Consider the following 20,062-nt stretch of genomic DNA (forward strand, 5'->3'; position numbering starts at 1 on the left):
AGCATTATTTGCAAGTGAAATAAGCTCTAAAAGGTAATCGCTCGAGTTTGCATGGCCGAAAAACATCGAAATAAACACACGTGCGATCACAGTTGGCAACGTGTCGATTTGATAATTGGGAGAACAAGGGAAAGCCTTCCCGGCGGCGAGAAGTAAGGGTCGTAAAGACGAGTTGGACAAAGCCTCGAAAAAAATACGTGTATATGTCATCGCGAGATGGTGAAGGAGGCAAAAAATTTATGAGTATAAGAACGCCGCGAAAAACAGTGCTGGCGAGAGGGACAGAACGAGAGGGAGCAGGGAAGGAGTTGAGATTCGAGGGAGAGAACTACTTACAGCACTGTGGGGAAGTGACCTCGTTTTCATCGTGCAGCACGCGAGTGTATGAGCCTTGCAAACATCCAACATCTTACGCGTTATATCTATGTATCCATCTATAAATACGTGTATATTTAAACATATATTTATACCTATGTGTACCTATATGGGCTAATTAATGCTGGGTCAGTCATGCATAATTTACCAGTCAAACGCACTACTTAGCCATTTATCATTCATATTCCGATAAACACTTCGATGTCTAATTGAATCGCGAGCTAATAAATAGATTGTGCGTCCGATTCAGCAAAATATTGTCGAACTTTTCCTCTCACCGAACGATCGTTGCCTATTTATCTACCAACTAGTGTCCAATACCGTCCAACTTTTTTATTGCTTCGTTCATCACGAGACCAAGTTCTGTACCAGATGATTGCTCTGCCTCCCTGCCACGACGACGCCTCAATGGTCGTCTAATTCGTCTCTAATCCGAATTGATTAGTACTGAGATCCTGGAAATATTATTCCCTGGTCCAGTCACTCTACTGATTTTTCTACCGCAGTTTACTTCGATATCGAATGACCCATGTATCAGAGGAGAGCAGTGCTCGCTATATGCATCTATGAACAAAGCGAGAAGCTCGTGTAGCACACATGCAGAGGAGAAATCATAGTCGCATGTGGGCAGAACAAGTTCTATATAGTTCCACGTGCGGCTGTTTGCACCCTCGCGAGAAACAGAGAAAGAGATACGGGCTGTCTCGCTCTTGTATTTCTCGTCTCCGTTCTCCAGAGCTCGACACTCTCGCGTTCTAGTCGTCGCGTTCCTCCGCGGGCAACCCGGACTCTCCTGTCACGTTAATTGGCGTCAAAGCATTTCGCCCAGAGTGCAGCTGCTGTTCCGAATTTGCGTATGCACTTATTTCCAGTGTACGTGTATCGTACGATGCTGTATTCGCAGTGGAAAAACATAGGTGCAGGCATCCCTGGTCTCTTATCTTCCCTCCTCACTTTCCTCCTTTTTATTTCTATTTTTCTCCTCCAACCCCCTCCCCCATCGTTTCTGTCGCTCTATTTCAATCCGCGTGATGGTTTGGGTTATGAAAGGGGATGAAAAGGCAGAAAAAAATTAGAAGAAAGTGAAACACACGTTTGTGAGGGGCACCAAGGGCGACGATGTGGAGCACGCCGGAATGACACGTTTCTACTCGCCTTTCTGCACTCACGACTTTTCTTTTACGACCGTTTTTCATCCTGCCTTTTTTTCTACGTTTGAGTAGACGAAACTCCGTTGTTGGAAATTCTATTTTCATCGATCGATCGACTCGGTTAATTACATGATGAATTTGGATGATCAGTCACTGATTTCGAGGCCCAGTGTCACATCGTCGCTGCTCGCGGAAGAACAGAATTGAAAATTTTGCACTCCGTTCGTTCCAGATGAAAAAGACTTGACCCATTTTCCTGTATGAGTCGAAACATTTGTCAGTCCAATCGGTCAAATGGAGTCGAAAATAGTGACTTCCGAAAAGTCGATGCGGCCGGCTCATCCGATAGGATTTTTCCACCTTTTTGAGCAATGAATACAAATTCATTTCGTTCTTTTTCCCTGTGTTTCTATCCAATCTACGCACGACATCCGATTTTTATTCCCCTCGGTGAAGAAATGACGAATGGAGACCGAGGAGTTGACCGGAGTAAGCGAGAGATGGAGCAAGAGTGCAGCAAAGAAGTCAACCCCAAAATGCAGTCCGACGTTTCCAGCACATGTTCCACCCTGTCTTTACAGTAGTTGTCTCCTGGCCATTCATTTTCCTGATTAACTCTCGCCGTGCGACGGCTCTCCCCCTTCTCACTCTTTCCTGGATTTTCTTCCCTCCGGTTGATTGGCGTTTCCGTTGTACGTGCGACTCCTTGTTCCATAGAAAAAAGGAGGAAAAGCAAAAAGAAAACAAGCGGAGTGGCAGCAGAAGGAAAAAAACTGGAATAGAAAAATAAAAGTGAGAAAAAACAGGAGCATGGAAAAGTGAATAAATAAACACAAAAGCATACACGAGACTACACAAACAAGAACATACGCGCGCAGATACTCGTTTCACCTTCGGTCTGTCCCACTTGCATCCTTTCTGGTCCCTATCTCTCGATTCTTCAGTTTTATACATGTTTACATGCACATATGGAAACAAATATATGAAAAAGAGGGAGAAAAGACACATACTGTGTAGCACAACCGCTTATGCATTTGTCACGCGACGGTCGGACACACAGCAATGGCCGTCACACAGATTCACATTCGTACACGTAAAACACACACACACACACAGAGGTGAAAATGTACACACGTGCTGAAACGGTCGACACATGAAAACGCGTTTATCGGTGAACACGTCAGTGGCCCCAGCCACGTCTGACAGGGCAAGGACGTAACCACTGACACGCACGTTTGTTCGAGCTTCGGAAGATGAACATCCGCGTCACTGCGACACATTGCTCGTGTGTATTCTAAATTTTACGTGCTCTCACTACAAGCTCACGTAAAATTGCTCGTTTTCCATCAATCTCTTCCATTTACACTGAATAAATGAACGTGTAATGTTGAAATATGATAATTCATAGTTTCTCCACGTTTCCTATGATTTCGCGATAAAAATAGTGATGACAAACGTCTCGTGTACTCGATTAGTAATCAGCTATCGAACCGTTTGTTTTTTTATTCCACCTATTTATAAACGAACAAACTCCCACGAGTTCCAAATCCAACATCCTATAAAATGCTCGCCCGAATCGTCGATTTTGTATGCTCGAACACCAGGAGCTTTCACTTAATGCACTGTTCGCATAAGAAACGAAAAATCTATGAAGAAAAAGAAAGAATCCATATTTCAACAGGTCTATCAAATCTGGTTTGTCTCACGAGGTTTTCCATGTTTTTAAATCTTGAAATCCAGCTATATCGTGGGAGAGGGAGAGAGAAAATGGCTGAGGGAATATACCACTTCCGGGCAACTGTATCAAATGGTTTTCTTCAGAAGATACACACACACACACACACACACACACACTGATGTCTTGGGAAACATACTTTTGAGGGGAATGTAGAGCCAGGGGACTCGCACATGGAGCGTTTGTCACGTTTTGGACACGATCGTATATCACGAGAGCACAAGCCATGGATACGATTCGTGACCGTCTGACCAATGATGTACATATCTACTAACTTGCTTTCTCGAGTTCCATCTAGTAAGTGTTATGTTATATCGAGCTCGAAAGAAGAAAAGAGTATTTACTGACGCAACTTAAAGTGTAATGTGATATCAGTCGCGCCCTTCTGTTTGTCAAAAAAAGTTGCTGACTATGGCTATAGCGCATATTATACGATTTTTGAATTTTCAGTGGAACTTTTTTTTGTTTCCCAAAAAACGATGAAAAGAAACGTGCTTTTTCGTATTTTTTGAAAAAATGGCCGTCATTTTGTGATTTTTGAAAAAATAAAAAATCTTATGTCATGCGCTATATTGAATCTAAAACCACTTTTCTTTTTTTCTCCAATCATCCATTCCAGATATTTTATCAACAGGGCACACCCATCTTTTTTTAGACCTGTCTTCTCCCCCACTTTTCTCTACAAAAACTGAGTAAAATAAATATAACAAAAATTTTTTGTGTATTTCAAAAGTGTATTTTTGAGGCCCAGCACGTTTTATATCCATATTTATAATTTATACTGGTGAAAAAAATTTGTGAAAATAGTCGTTTTTTTGCCCACCTAAATAGGGTAGACCCCTTAAATTTGAGCATCTGTCATTCAGTGTAGAATATATTTATCTCCTTCATCGTGATTTTGGATTGTTTCTTCTGCTCCACAAAAAATGAAGATTTCCAGACCCGGAACTATAGATTTAAAAAAAAACATCTTAAATTATGTAAACGTTTAGCCACTTCCTCGTTTCCTTCTCTTCCTACCGTCCCTTGCCATTCTCCTTCATCGTCTCTTATCTTTATCTTTCTCGGTTTGGTGCCGTTTGTACGACAAGTTTCAGGGGAAGAAACCATTGTATGGATTATACGAGGAATAATCGTTCTAGCGTGAAACGATAGAGGCGCCTGAGTTATGAGAAACTCCGTGCTGCAAAGAGGAACGTCGTACGTGAAATAAACGAGGAAAAGCCAGAACGCGTAGAATGAAAACATATTGATCGTGAAAAATAACGAGTTGAAAAAATGTGTTGGTTCGTGGTAACCGAATCATAACTCTCATTGTACGTAGCTGAAAGTCTCAACACTTTCATTCGGTTTATTTATTGAATTGTATTTTTGGAGCCATAAAAAAAAACTGTTTGTACGGAACGATTCCGAACTTGACGACATTCGAACTCCTGATGTATTGCTGTAGCTTTGCCTTATATTTTTCCTCCGTAAATTATACCCCCATGAAGTTTATGAATAAAAGATTTGAGTCAACAATCGATTTATTAGTTTTGGGTTAATCGATTATTATCGAGGATGTATTCTGTCGCGTGACAGTCGACCCTCTCGTGTGTTTTCCCAGGATCAAGCGAACCTACCCACCCTCATTTTTTTACTCATACATAACGTGTCGAACGAATCAAATTTGACGATGCAAAAATCTCCAATGTCTTCGAAGAAAATGAAGTTTATATGTTGGTTTATCCTTCAGATATCGTTAGAGCAGAAGCCCAAATATCTTGATAGAAGTGCCAAAGTCGTTGCCGTAAAATGGAATTCATGGAGTTTGATCACTCAAATCTTTGTATACATAAACGAAGCCTCATTTCTCCGTGGGATTGGGAACAAGTCGATAAATCTAGAGAGATAGTGTGAAAGGAAAATGAGAAAGGAGGAATAAGGTAAAGTGAGTGATCCTTTCGATTTACTACGAGTTGAAAGAAAATACTTCGTCATTGAAGTGTAACTCTTTATTCGAATATAAGCAAATGGAATTCTCGGAGGATTGAAGACAGAACGTGGGTGAATTCCGAGACATTGTGATGATCTATCTAAAGACGAGACTTCATACTGCCTTTTTTCCACCCACTCGCTATCCCTCGATTCTCAATCCCTCTTATCGCTCTTTCAGCTCGCGAAACGACCTGACGATGTTTAATTTAATTCTTCGACAAGTAAATCTTTTGATCCTGCTCCAAAGAAAATGATTTCGGTATGTTTCATTGCAGAGAAAAAGAGGCAAATTTACATTTCAGTATCGCTTTCTTCTCATGCCGAATACTCAGACGATTTTTTTGTACAATGACGTTTTTCCCCGAGTCAAAGGCTTCTGCGGTTGTAGCAGCGTGTTCTCATAAAAACCAGTAGTTAAAGATCAGACGTATTTCACCACATGCTAACAGGGCTATTGACACGATTACGCGATCGCAAAACTCGTTAATAATGAAAATGTACCAACTTGAACTATAACGATTGACCTGAAAGAAAATTGCTTAAATTACCATAACTTGACAAATGTGTTTGAGCACGACAAGCTTATCGTCGTCTCTTGACGACCGATATTAATTTGCGAAATTATTGATTCTTGCAAAGGTTTGCTCTGCTTCATAATATTTGAGGATATTCCGTGACGAGGCTGCTTTCGTTTCAAAACCTTTCACGTGTCAATATTTGAAAATTATCACACCCCATGATCGTCTCAACTGTCAATAATTGTTTTTTTATTTTTTTTAGTTTACTCGTAGACGAAAGTGTCCGAGAAAAATGTCCATAAAGTAAGAATGCGGTGCCGGACAGTTTGTTGAAGCATAAAAACTCTCGTTTACAATCGGTCCCCGTATAAGTATCGTTCAATCATCAAATCAGCTTAACGAGAACTCAATGACGATACCGAGATCGAGTTTCGATGAAGAAACATGCGCGATCCCGGTTAATCGAGGCAGAAAATAGAAAATGTTGGGATAAGCCATGTCTGGCTAGTTCATGGGTTTGACTACTCGCCGCGTGACGACTACTCTCCAGAAACTTACTTGACATAGCTAACTCAGCGTATTTCTAATGTGAATCGAACCCCACTACCGCGTATGTAGATCTCGCGTGCCTGGCTTTATGAATATTTTAATCCAGGCCTGACCCAGATTGTCCTCGCAACAGGAAAGCAACTACCTTTTTCCTCTTCCTCCTCCGCCCTCTCTCGCGCTCTCTCTTCTCACGCTCTCTCACACACGGACACATTCTTTTCCGTGACACCCTCGTAACGATAAAGCTTGCTCTCGTGTGTTACGGCTGCTGAGATTTTTCACGAGCAGGCTCGTAGTTGCGATCTATTTCAATGTATTTTGAACTTTGCTCACACTTCTGTCTACACTTCCACGACAAAAATTTTCAACCCGGATAAACTTACAATTAGTCTTTCCTTAAACCTCTTGTGTGCTTTCTATCCATTACAGAAATCGAATGAATTCGTAATAAGGTCATAAAAGTCAGCCACCGAATGGACCATTCGGACGAATAAATGGGCGTTTGGGTATCTGTGATCGGTGGACTTTCCATTGGTAGAAATGTTTATAATTCGGGCGCGCACATCAACTCTTTGCTGATGCAACGCTCAGCCGCATAGGCACCGCGGCGGCTAAGGGCAACTGAGAAAAAATTGGCCGGTCAAGGGGACTGTATTTTCATTGAATTTTAACTGGTTGAAGCCGTGGAAAAACCCGAAGAAATACCCTCACGGTTGAGCAGTCACCCATCCAAATATTGTCCTAGCTCGAGGCTGCGTGGATTAGTTGGATCATCGCCGCGAAGTCATATCCTGAACGCACAACCATTTCTGTCGGTATGACGATTATTTGTAGTGGTAAATGAAAGAAAAAAACGGTAAAAAAGGACGAGAAGTTTAGTGACTTAGGTATATTGAGCCCTGGAACGTAAAATGGTTGAACCCTAAACCTCGGCCATTTTTCCTCACCGACACGAATTCTCTCTTCCCTCTGTTACAATTTCATCCCTTCATCTTCTTAACCCAAGGGATTTCGAGTGGAATTCTCGTCGACTCTTGTGTGCGCCAGACTCTCGAGCGTTCTGCATCCCAGAAATAAGGTTCCACTCTCTTGCTCACTCACGTAAGAAACAGACGTAGAGAGACGAGAGGAAACGTGACTGAAATCGACTTTTCTACCATACCTTTCATGCTCCCTCGTCCCTGCGGTTGAAAAAGCTTCCGACGCTCTCCCCTCGCCTCTCTCCAACTTTCCTCGCCCACTATCCAAACTCGCGAAATCACACGAAGAGAATAATCTTTCCGTATACCTCGAAACACATAAAATTTCGGTTGAGAAAGAGAACGGAGATGCATAATTCATAGAACATCTCAAATTCAATCATAACTCGACCGATGAAATGACAACAAAAAATCATCTGCATATCCAACCAATGTGAGTATTGGATTAAACTCCATAAAATTTCACAACAAGAAAACCGAAAATTTAGCACCTCAAAAAATGATTTTTTTTTAAAGTGTCGCCATTTTTTAAATCAAAATTTTTACAAATCCTTCGTCCAGGCCCAAGCTCTTATTATAATAAATGAGTCGATATAAATTTTGTATCGGCCGGATTAATAGTTTTTTAGTTATCAAGTCCACCGCAACTGATGGTCGAAAAAGATGCTACTGGAATACAGCTGGAGTTGCGCCATTTTGAGAAATTTTTTGATTAAATAAACTGTACAAGTACATGAAGATATGTACTAATGAATATGGTTAACACTTTTTCGATAAACATTTATTTTCTTGTTGAAAAAAAATCAAGAAAATCACGTTTTTTCGTCCGCTGCAGGTGTATATAAAAGGCCTTAAAGCCCGGAAATGCTTCAATCGATATCAGTGGAGGTGGAAAATACACAGTACAATCGTAGCACAACTTCCGAGAAATGAAGTACCCCGATTATATTTTTCCTTTTCTACTCCATTCAACGGTTGCACTGTGTTTCCGCTTCAATTCACTTTTTGTAGTTTGGCCTACGTAAAAGGAGCTTCCTTTCAATAAAAAATACCCAATTTTCCATGAAGTACGGAAGTACAACAACATTTTCAACCGCTGATTACGATGGGAAAGGTCATAAATTTTGGATCATTGGGACCATTCCGAAGTAAATTGATTTGGCAATTGAAAGGTCGTTAAAACTTTCGGAAAATAACATAATCGTCGAGTTTGCTCGTTGAAGAAGAATGAATACGCTGACGATGTGAAGTCGGGTAATTTCAAATATGCAGACGTCATTTTTCCGTTGTTTCATACAATCGCTAAATATACGAATGCCATTTGCACATACCTGGAGGATATCGCGTGACAAGAAGTGTGAAACTACACAGTGTTTTCATATATACATCGCAGCTTCGACTCCATTAAGCAAACTCTTGCTCATATAATACACCCTAGTCAAAGAGGATAAATGTGTAAGTGCCTGTACGTTCATTATGAGCACAGAGAAATAGTTAAATGCAGGAGAGATTGAATTTCATTTTGTTCAAGGTCGTCGTCCTTACGTGAGCAAAAGGGAGAAGTACTTAAGGCAGAGAGGACGATGAGAGTGGAACCAACGAGGTTACTCGTCGGCCCATGTTAAGGTAGTATAACTGCAAAAATTGACATTCGGAAGCGTTGAATCTGCGGTAGTCTTGCTAACTATTTGTTAACGGAAAAATGTTGTCTGATGTTTCTAAGATTTTTGATAAATCGAGCCAGCAACTTAGGAATTTTTTATTCGTCACATTAAGGTAGACCATGTCCGAAGGATCGTATTTCGTAGGTGTCTAAATTGAGTCGATTTTTACTCCCTATAATTAAGGATATATTCACTTTAAATTAATGTCAGAATTATTAATTCGAAATTATAAATCAATTTTTTCAACTTATCTCACGGCGAATGAAATTACAAGCTGTTAATTAATCGGGGATCCATCACTGACCGAATCCGAAATTTCATTCGTCCCTGGCGAAAATATTATAGTTTTCATGTAAAAAATCACATCAGAAAGCGTAAAGGGAAAACACAAAGGGAAATGGATCAAGAAAAAAGTTTTAATAAAAAGACTGAAGGCTATGACAGGAATGGGCCAAGCCAAGAAGAATCGGAGTGCTGAAAATAAGCAAATGTGAGGTTATACTAGTGCCCATTACCAATTTCGTTCAATCTTTAACGTAATATATCTTTATTACTAATAAGATAATCGTCTCAAATTTTTTCCCAAATTTTCATTACATACTTCATTGTTATTGTGTACTTTTTTATAATCTTCGTAGAAGAAGCGTTCATTCGTTATATGAAAAGATAAACGATTTTTAACACATAGTTCCTATATCCTCGTGTATTTTTCTTCATATTTATTAAACACGTTTATCTCAATAACCAATAAAAAATAAAAATTGATACGCGTGTCAGTCGACTACCCATTTAAGCTCTGTGCAAATATCTCAAGACTTTATTAAGAAAATAGTTTCGTGCGCGAACTGCCTTAATTATACTCATTGGAACTGTTCCGATGCGATTGTTTTGAGTTTTGCATGAAAGTTTTTTGTTCCCTTATTCAGGTCAAGCGCCGTGTCCCGAAAGATCTTCAATTTTGCTTTGTCAAACAGTAAATAAAAAGTGCAGCTACGACAATCGATAAACCAAAAAATCAATATGATCTTATCGCGTGAACAGCATTTTATGCAAATTATTGATTTTACGAAGAAAAAAAATATGTGAGCACATACATATTTAATGTTTTTAACGAAAGTTCAAGTATTCGAGAAATAACGAAACATAGGAAAAACCACAAAATAAATATGGATAATTCATGGGTGGAAAAATATGAGCACATACATATTTAATGTTTTTAACGGATGTGCAAGTATTCGAGAAATAACGAAACATAGAAAAACCGCAAAGTATATATAGATAATTCATGGGTGGAGAGCGGTTTTCCCCCCTCGAGCTCTAACGTAAGCCCCCTTGTCCGAGTCTGTTTCATTGAGCGTTTCGCAGACTTGGCCCGAAGCCAGATGACGTTCACGGCCAGAAAACCGCATGACCACACTCCCTCGTTCGTCTGATCGAAGGGGTTGGACAAGAGGAGAAAAAGACTGAGAGCTGGGAACGCGAGAGAGGGAGAGGGAAGAGGAGAAAATGAATTGAAAAGAGAATTTAACGGTACAAAACCAAGAAGGATGGAGAGGTGGGCAGGTGGTTTGGAGAGTTGACGAAGAGAGCCTGGAGGTTTCTGAAAAATAAGAGCATCCGGAGAGCCAAGATTCCATCCTTAAAGCTAGAGACAACCTGCTTCTTCCTTCGACAGGACAGATTTTTCCCATTTAGTCCAATCTTCGAGCCCCTTAAAAAATCGAGATTGGTCCAGTCCGTTTGAGACGTTGGAAGTTTCTCGTTCTTCCGCCCTTAATCATGGAACGATCGATCGACCGGGGATATTTTTTCATCGGCATAAAATATCGACAACTTGAGCTTTTTCCAATTTCAAACAACTCCACCTCGCGCGTGGCTCAAGACTAAAAAGATATTCCCCTGATCCCACAAAGGGTAAATAGCGAAGAAGTGTTAAAAGAATTAAATCGATAGAGCTGATATTCAATGCTTTTTACGGCGGGGAGGCTTCGTTAGTTGACGCTTCTCACCCTCTTATTCCCTCCACGGAAGGTTCAGACCGTGACCCTCGACACGTTATTGCACTATTGGGTCGCGAGAGCTTTTTCCAAAGGTCCAAAGGCTACGCAACGATGCGCGAAATAAAAAAAGAAAAAAAAAAAATTGAAAAAGAACAGGATAACAAAATGGAAAATAAAAATTGTAACAACCCCGAAGCGCCGCACTCACATTACGCCTCTTCGTATTTATACGTCGTGAACTCCATCCCAGAAGCCCGGGTTCATTCGTTAATCGAATGACACAAAACGCGAGGAAGGGGGATGGAAAAGAATGAACGAGGCAAAAGAGCCACCCTCACAGATGCGTAATTTTTTATTCCCCCGATCGAACACTCGTGTGTGACTACCTTTTGACCTATAGATTATTTTCCATCCTTCTCGATGCATCCCCTGGTCGTGAGAAAAATTTTAAAAAATTTTTTTCCCCCCATTGTTCAGCGATATAACTGAAGAGCAGAAATAAAAATGTCGAGTCGAGAAGTTTTGCACGCTCAACAAGCTTTTAATTTCGCTGTGAAGCGCAAAAGTCCAAATCGTATTTCAGGGAGTTAACGAGCTGTGAGAAATCTCACGGGATTTATTTGTTCGCAAGAGAAATATTAATTTGTCGAGCGTTCGTAAAATCAGCGCGAACGAAATTTTACTCGAACACGCGCCGCTCACCGGAGACGCTAATTTGGGAAAGAATAGGACCACCGCTCAACCGTTCATCATCATTAGAGAGGACATTAATTAACGACGATTAGGGTCTTTGCTCTCAGACACGGTATACACCTCAAAACGTCTGCCAAGTTTCGTACTTTATCGAGGCCGGTTAGTGTCTTACGTTCCACCGAGAGGTGGCCAACTTTTCCTACCTATACGAGAGACTCCTCGTTAGCACCTCGACTTGTTACAACCAACTTGTGTATTTTCTTTCGTCTTTCTCTTGTGATCGCACACGTGAAAATACGCTTGGGTTTACTCTACAGCTCGAGAAATATCTTTGTGTAACGACTCGCTTGTCGATAAACAGCAAAAAACGGTACCAATATGTGCGGTATCAACGACCACATAGAAATGAAGTTAGATAACCTCGCAGCACTGAAAAATCTGTCTTCCTACGAGATTTGCCCCGGTGTAGAAACTCCAGACGATTATTACAACACCTCAATCATAATAATAGATGGAGAAGAGCTTTTTTTAGATTTTCATTCAATATGAACTTCACAGTATTGATTATCGAGAGAGTAAAAATGTCAGAGATAATGATGCGGAAATGATTGAGACATGATGATCACGCGAATCAATTGTTCTCATTAACAACTTTTTGTAATGAAACTTTGAAAAAGAAGATGTTTGTTCTGGGAGGATAAAACTCTTTGAAAAAAAGTTTAAATCGATTTCATTCACTGGCACAATTTCATGTAAAGAAAAAACTCATGGCAGGATATTGTTGGAGTTTTTATTTCGAGACTTGTACAAATATTTTTTTACGAAGAGCACGATTCGTTAATCAGGAGATTCAACGATCACGTATCCTCGTATTATTTGTCGCTCAATTCCGTTTGGTCATCGTCGAATCTATTTCTCTTTTTATTCTTATCGACGAACCGTGAATACCAAAAGCACCAATGAGAAAAATCGCTCTGCCAGTGGAGGAGCACATTCTCCATCCAAAATGCCCTCTCCTCTTTTTGTTTTTATCTCTCTCTCTCTCTCTCTCTCCATCTCTTTTCTCTAGTTTTTTCTCCCTAGGAATACTAGTAATTGTGGCTTCCGGTCTCTGGAGCTTTGGAACGAATGCAAACACTCGTTGAGTTTCATTTCACGTAGAACCGAGTGACACAGCTCCTACGAAGACAAAAAATCAACCGAGCGCAAATCGATGTCGAGAGATAATCCAAGAGAGCAAAGAATAGGGAAGGGGAAAAGACGTGCATGAAAAAATGTACGTTCCGTAAGCTCACCGAATCTCCGTTATGAAACGTCAGAAAGTGGAATTCTCAGCTGAATTCTTACGAAATTAATAAATTTCAATCCCTACTTTTTATTCATCTTCGACGAATATACAACGATGTGAATTGACGAGTGAAAAAGATAAATTATAATAAAAAATTTTAGACGGACATGGTAAGTGAATAAAATGGGTCGAATTTTTGAAAATAAATTTACGGTTTTGATAATTCTCCTGAATTCTAACGCGTCAGAAACGATTATTTATATTTATTCAAATAGCTTGAGCAGTGAATTCGAAATGTCTTTTTTTGAGTTTGAATGATCTAAAAATATCGAAGTACGAGTTGAATTCCGATTCGTGGGACAAGTGAATTTCATGAAAATTTAATCTTCCGGAAAGCAAATAGGGACATGATAAAACTTCAGCAATTTCGAAATTCATTATGAAATCTGGTCGACAGATTCGAGTTTCCTGTTAAGTTCGTTATCGTAATGGAATCCATGAACGGAGTTAATCCCTGCGGACGGGAAATCACACTCGCGAGATTTCTCGCACTGGTAGAGCAATCTAGTTTTATGAAATCACGGACCGTTTAAAGGATTATGGGCTTAATCGATCAATCAGACGTATCCACTTCGAGGGTTTCTATACCGAGTGCTCTATAAATCCTTAGCTATGATCCGTACTCAAAATATACGACATCAGAAAAATTCTCAGATTCATTGAGCAGCGATACGGTGGATTTGATAAAAATACGATTTATTCGAATCGGTGAGATCCGTTAATTATGAATGAAAAATTGCCATTTGAACGCTTTTTTCGCAATTTATTTTGAGCTTCATCGATTTATTATCCGTTTTTACGAAGAAACTATTTTTCGATGTAAAATCTTTTTTTTCGACTGAATCGTTGTTTTTTTTTTTTTTTTATCTTTTTACAATTATGTTAAACTCGCTGACCTATTGATGATTTTTTCATTTTTTCGATACGATCTCTATCCTTTAAGTTGGCTCTAAAAATATTTCCATCGTGAAGCGCAACTAATGGCAGGCAACTGGTTTTCAATTTATTTCGTGCAAGCATGGCTATATAACTTTAATTTCATTGATATCGAATGAAATAAATTTATCGATCAACTATGAAGATTGAAAAAGATTCAATTGCGATCGATCGAACCTCAGGAGAATTAAGCGACGGACGTCAATATCGCCACGAATACATTAATTTCAATAGTAAAAATGGAAAAAAAAAGAACGTAAGCTCCGAAGAGTCGAATGTGTAGTGAAATGGTGTTGCGGAATGTTTCAAGTTTTTCACCATTTCGTTACCGTGTGCTGAAACAATGAACCGAAATTTCAGAGAACAAGAGACCGAGTGATGACCCTTTTAAAACGGTCAACTTGACTGCCCAGAATCGTCGGTACGAAAACCGATGAGCTGGTCAAACGCCTAACCACGAGAATCCATGAGATGCAAAAAGAAACCCTAACACGAGAACTTCAACATGGACTCACAGGCACTCACACGAACACGCTTTCGCCTCGAGGATAGTCCGATAATTACTAGTTTCAAAAAAAAGAACGAAAATAAAAAAAAAAGGTTCGCCACGTACTGACCGTGCTCCACAGTTCCTTAATTAATACGGTCTCGCTGTACATTCGTTGCTTCCTCCACAGTTCTCCGTACTCCCTTTCACAACCACTCAACTTTATGCACCTCTCAGCACTGTTATATCTTCGTTGTTGTTATTATATTAACTAGCGCAAGTCCAGCCAGTAAATTCCGATATTACATGGATGAACAAAATAATTCAACGTTTAAATATTTTGGTGGTTAAGAAGATTTTAAAAAATTCCCAAAATACCTTGAACATTGTTCCAGAAATGAATTATTGGCTAACCAACTGACCAGAGAGCTATTAAAACAATTATTCGACAACCAATGAAATTGGACGAATAATGCAAAGGGCAAAATCATGGCAATAACATCAACTTTGTGTAAAATTAATAAAGCGAGGTTATTGTTAAATAATGAAATTTTATCGATCACTTTTGTGGAGACTTTTTTCACATAATATAAATTTCAATTTGATTAAAATTCCAACGACCAGAATTGTTTTAATTCTGTAGAAAATTGTCCCATCTACATTTATAATACGACAAATAAAACTCAAAAATAAAAGGTTGTTTCAGTTAGAGTATCCTTGAAGCAGCAGCAACAAGCAACAACTGTTTTTGTTTTGTCTTCAGTTTGTGTATTTTTCCATAAAATCTCATGAACTTCCATAAGCTCCTTTCTAATGGATTTTCTATGTTCGTTTTTTCTTTCTGCAAGCACAGTGTCGAAAAGTTATCAACGAATTAATTGAATCCCAAAATCGACTGGCAGATGTTCAAATTTCGTACACGAATTTCGCGAATTTAACTCTTTCCCAAAAACTTGAATCCTCCGATGTTGTTTACCTGTTGGAGAGAAGTTCTTACGAATCTCAAAATATTCCGTCCAAAACTTTTTTTTTTATAGAAAGCTGTTGACTGCTAAACTTCGCAGTTAAAAACGTGCATGCAGTGTTCGGAAGTGTACCGTGCGAGAAAACGAATATTCCTGTGTGTTGCTGTTGGTGTCGATTAACGTGTCTGTCTGGTGTCGTGTCTCCAGTAGTGCAAGTGCTCGTGGTTGATGTTCCTGACTGGAGGATACTAAGTTAACAGAGGAGCCTGCCTTTTCGTGTGGCAGTTGCTGCTGCTTCTTTGAGTTGGCGTGCTCGTCAAACTGGCAAATGTTGTTTACCTCGCTCGCGTATGATACACCAGGCAGTGGAATGTAATGATAGCCGAGTGCACGATCCCAGAGCATTCCCTTGCACCATACTTCCACGAGTAGACCAGTGTTGACGTCGTTCGTCTCGCTGTGAAAAAAAAGGTTATCAATCAGGCTAGGTCTATGCCAATTATTTATTTATATCTGTCATTGATTTTCTTTCGAATCTAACTCTGTGGAGTCTCATCAATATTCCAGGAAAACATGCACTTTGAAGAAAATAAAGTTTCGCGACAGCAACGACGACACTAAATTATGTGAAAATGTATGGAAAACGTGGGGTTGAAAATTTTTCCTATAACTCTGCTCATCTCGCAGGAACACTCATCGATATTAAATGGTGCACATTACCTCATGATTGAAAATAATTCATTAAAAAAAAAGATTTTTCTTTTTGTTCAGTTTAATCAAGATTTAAAGTTTAATGGGAACTGAAAATCCTCTGTTCAACTTTCGTGTTATTTCTCGTAGTTCAAGGATCAAAAGTTGCTTATTTCTTAATTAATATATTACTGAAGGGTTCCTCGCATCCCTCGTAATCCTGGTGAGTAGGGACGAGAGAGCGAAGGAAGGAAAGAGAAGCGAACCACGTGCGGTTCACCTCGCACACAGTGGTACTCTTGTTTCGTCTCTCTGGGGAAATACACCAGCTCTCAGAGCCACCTCACGATCTTTAACCCAGTTTTTATTCTCGTCGCGTCTTTGCCACGGTTCCACATGAACAACTCTTTTCCATTTAGTGTACATACCATTAATTTCACAACCGGATCAAATGTAACGTGTTGAGCTGGCTTTATAAAAAATGAAAATAATGCTTTAACGGAGGATGATTATTGAAATGAACTTTTTCACGAGTCGCTCGTTATTACTGTACCAAAATCTGGCCATCGATCGACCGGCTATTTCCATAGAATTGAAGTTCGTGTCGTTGAAACGAAATTCCATTGCTTCGACTGGAGAGCGAAAAGAAGTTTCAGCTTTGGTCCATGATTACCAGTCATCAAATCATCAAAAGGATTAATGGTTTAAAAAAAAGCTACTCGGTCCGAGTGATTGAGGAATTGATAGGAGGAAACAAAATTTTTGCTTCGTTGCTAATCATTTGGTGATCTTGAGCTTCAAGATCATTTTGGGATCGATCTTTCCTTTCGCTATTTGTATCCTTATCGAGTTTTATTCAAAGATTTATCTATTTTGGTTTATGAAGCACTCTCTTAACGGAGATTCAATTATTTTGTATAGGAATCGAGCTAAAAGTGTGAAAAAAAGATGTAACGATTCACAGATTCGATTAATTGACATTGAGACTATTTTTGTACGAAGCTACGAAGACACAAATTGCAATGCCACCGCTTTTCATTGACAATGGTTGAATAAATATTTGCATCGTCTGCTAAAGATTTTCCGAAATAATCCGAACAATTGTAAGATCGATCTTAACCTCTTTGAGAAATGAGAGCAAAAGCGATCCGAGACGAAGGCTGGAGCCCTCTGAATGAGAGCGGAAATGCAGATGGCGCCACGAGGGATTCTCTTTCCGTATACAAAGTCCTCGAGTTCGTCGTGCAGTTTTGCCATCCCTTTACATGGTCCGCGACCCTCTTGAAATATCCTCGTCTCGTCGACCTCTTCCCGTTTATGCACTACGACCAGACCGACCAGGAAATCTCTCGTCGTTGTCTCTCGAGAGAAAGCTCCGTCGAACTACTCTCGTGACCAGCAATACTGGCAAACTCTCGGTACGAGAATGACAAAGTTCCTTTTCATAAGAAAACGTCGTCGGGGTACTTGGTGCCCGGACGTTACGTGGACCTCAGCCAGAAGGCTATTTCGTCTCGTAAAATTCGAAATGCTCAAGTTTTATTGTGCGTATACGGGCAAATTATCGTAGCTCAGGGTGGTTAAAAAAGTAAGAGACCTTTTCGTCGAATGGAGCAATGTTAAGAGCGTTCTTGAGATTCGAATGAAAAATTAATTGGCCAGCTTTCAACAGCAAAAAGGATTCAAGAACGAAAAGCGTCGTTTTATTTATCTAACTATATAGTTTTTTACGTCGAAAATCCTTGATCTTTTTCCATTTTTTCTTTATCTACCATCATACAAGAGACTTATCTCGTGTGTACTACCTTTGACGGAAGACGAGATACAAAGAAACAGCGGAGTAAAAAATATCGAGAATCGTTACCCAGAGATTTACGGCGCTCCTTGCAAATCTCCTTTTTTACTACAATTTTTTTCATCGCGTCTGAAGCTTTTCGAGAGGACACCGTTGGAAAAAACGAGTCTAGTGTCATATTGAATTTGATACTCTCGCGGAGAAATCGCTGAGAGAACATTCCATGGAAAAGCGTGGAATATGTTGAATTGATGGTTTTCATTCATTTTATTTCCGGAGAAACTACTTTTCTCGTCGTCATTTTTTCTCAAACAACAGCAATTAACTTTTTACGCCAACAAGTTCTAGCAGTGCCTTAAACTTTTCGTATTTCAAGTTAACATATACAAATGTAGAAAAAACAAGTGAAATTGATGACGAAAATGGATGACTAAATGAGAGCTTTCCATAATCATTACGTTTCTAGCGAATGAAAGGGCAACTTACAAAAGAAAGTCTTGCTCCCAGCATGGATTGGCCCCCTTAACGGTCACCGTTGTAGATTTCACGTTCTGCAGCTTCAACGTCACGTATGTGTTGAATTGTTGTGCTGAAAATTACGGAATTTCATCGTCCCGATTTCGTCAAGAGTCCTTTTCTTTTAGGAGCGAACAAAGAACATATATATTCCGAGTTCAAAGGTTCACGGGGATAAAAATCGCGTCATGCATTGACCTGGTCACGAAATTATTGACTCCCCGCGTATTTTTGGCCGACCTACATAGGCGCTTAAAGAAAAGTAGATGACATTCAATTTTCTTGAAATTTCACCGATTTTTTTATTTTTACAAACGACCCAAATTCCCAGTTATTATTTTCGAGTAAGAACAAGGCCAAAGTTAGAAAAAAAACGTTTATCTCTCAACGTTGAACAATTATAAAATTTTCGTTAGTACCGATGATTGCAAATATCATATTTTTTATTGGCCGATTTGTCTGCTTAACCGAAATGCCGTATATTTCACTGATCGCCATAATCGCTTGACTTTTCACGTGTTCGGCGCATAAATTCTACACGCGGTTGAGCATTTCGATGACAATCGATTTGAAATGTGTCTCTCTCGCGAAATCGGAAAACAAGTTGTGAAAGAGTATATGAACGAGCATCTCCAGAGGCTCGGACTTTTTAACCAGCCCACACATCGAGCGATAAATACGAGGGTTCTAGCCAAGCTATTTCGTGAATTTTACGAGCAACTAAAAACGCCACTCGCTCGTCACTTTATGGACTTTACCAGCCGAATAAAACTGTTTCTTTGTTTACTTTATTTGTTTTTTCTGTTTCTGCTATTTCTTCAACTACTGTACTCGCTACTTTTGCTGCTGCAAAACTTTCGTCTACGCACTGCGAGTAAAGCGTTCCGATTGAATCTACGAATTAAAGTAATCAAAAGTTTCAACAATTTACCTTGCGTTCCGACGAATCTCGCCTTCTTAACTGCAACAAAAAATATTTCATCTCAGTGAGTACATTCAATGAAGATCTTATAATATGATGAGAAATGTGCATATTTTCAGGTCGAAATGAAGTTTTCAACTCGTTTGACTGATTTACGTCGAGCAAATTCGATCGTCTTTTTCAAAGAATTTTCTCTTTTAATATTTCAACTGAAAGCAGATCAATTGAAAGAAGGTAAAGGAATTCCAAAGTAGTGAATAACTGAATATTTCTTGCGGATATGAATTAATAGATTACAAGGATCGTCGTGAAAAAAAAAGCCAAATACGTCGAGTATTGAATGGGAAGGTTACGAGAGCGTTTATAATATTCCTAAAGAGAAATTGACGTATCGAGAAAATGTTGCGTTTTGGCAAATGTTGAACGGCAAAAGATTTTTCGATTAAATGAAGAAGGCTCTCGCGGCGTCTGCCACTGACGTACATGTTTTCCCATATCGTCGTTTTATTTGCGACGTTACTTTGCCAAAGATTTTTTTTTCTCGAGAAAAAAGATTTGACGAGAGTAGTGTAACGTGTATGAGAGAACGAAAAGGCATTGGCCGAGCCATTCCGCGTATTGGAACGTCTCCTTTCGTGCTTATAGCTTCTGAGGAACTCCTCGAATCCTTTACAACGGATGGCTCTGAGACATTTTCCTCTGGGCTCGATATTGCTTTTTTTCTTACTCTCTCATCTCAAATCTTTTTTGCCTCTTCACAG

At 39.5% G+C, this 20,062-nt stretch overlaps 1 protein-coding gene across 2 annotated transcripts in view; it reads right to left on the bottom strand.

Annotated features, from left to right (window-relative positions):
• Positions 1 to 20,062, bottom strand: part of unc-13 — a 271,226-nt gene that overhangs the window by 215,246 nt on the left and 35,918 nt on the right. For both annotated transcript variants that reach the window (XM_043422142.1, XM_043422141.1), the window contains exons 2-4: positions 19,311 to 19,340; positions 18,350 to 18,452; positions 15,718 to 15,835 (exon numbers count right to left, since the gene is read on the bottom strand). In XM_043422142.1, coding sequence (XP_043278077.1) covers positions 15,718 to 15,835; positions 18,350 to 18,452; positions 19,311 to 19,340 — 251 coding nt within the window. The remainder of the gene's footprint in view (positions 1 to 15,717; positions 15,836 to 18,349; positions 18,453 to 19,310; positions 19,341 to 20,062) is intronic.

Source organism: Venturia canescens, chromosome 6, assembly GCF_019457755.1.
Source record: "Venturia canescens isolate UGA chromosome 6, ASM1945775v1, whole genome shotgun sequence".
NCBI classification, from domain to species: Eukaryota; Metazoa; Arthropoda; class Insecta; order Hymenoptera; family Ichneumonidae; genus Venturia; species Venturia canescens.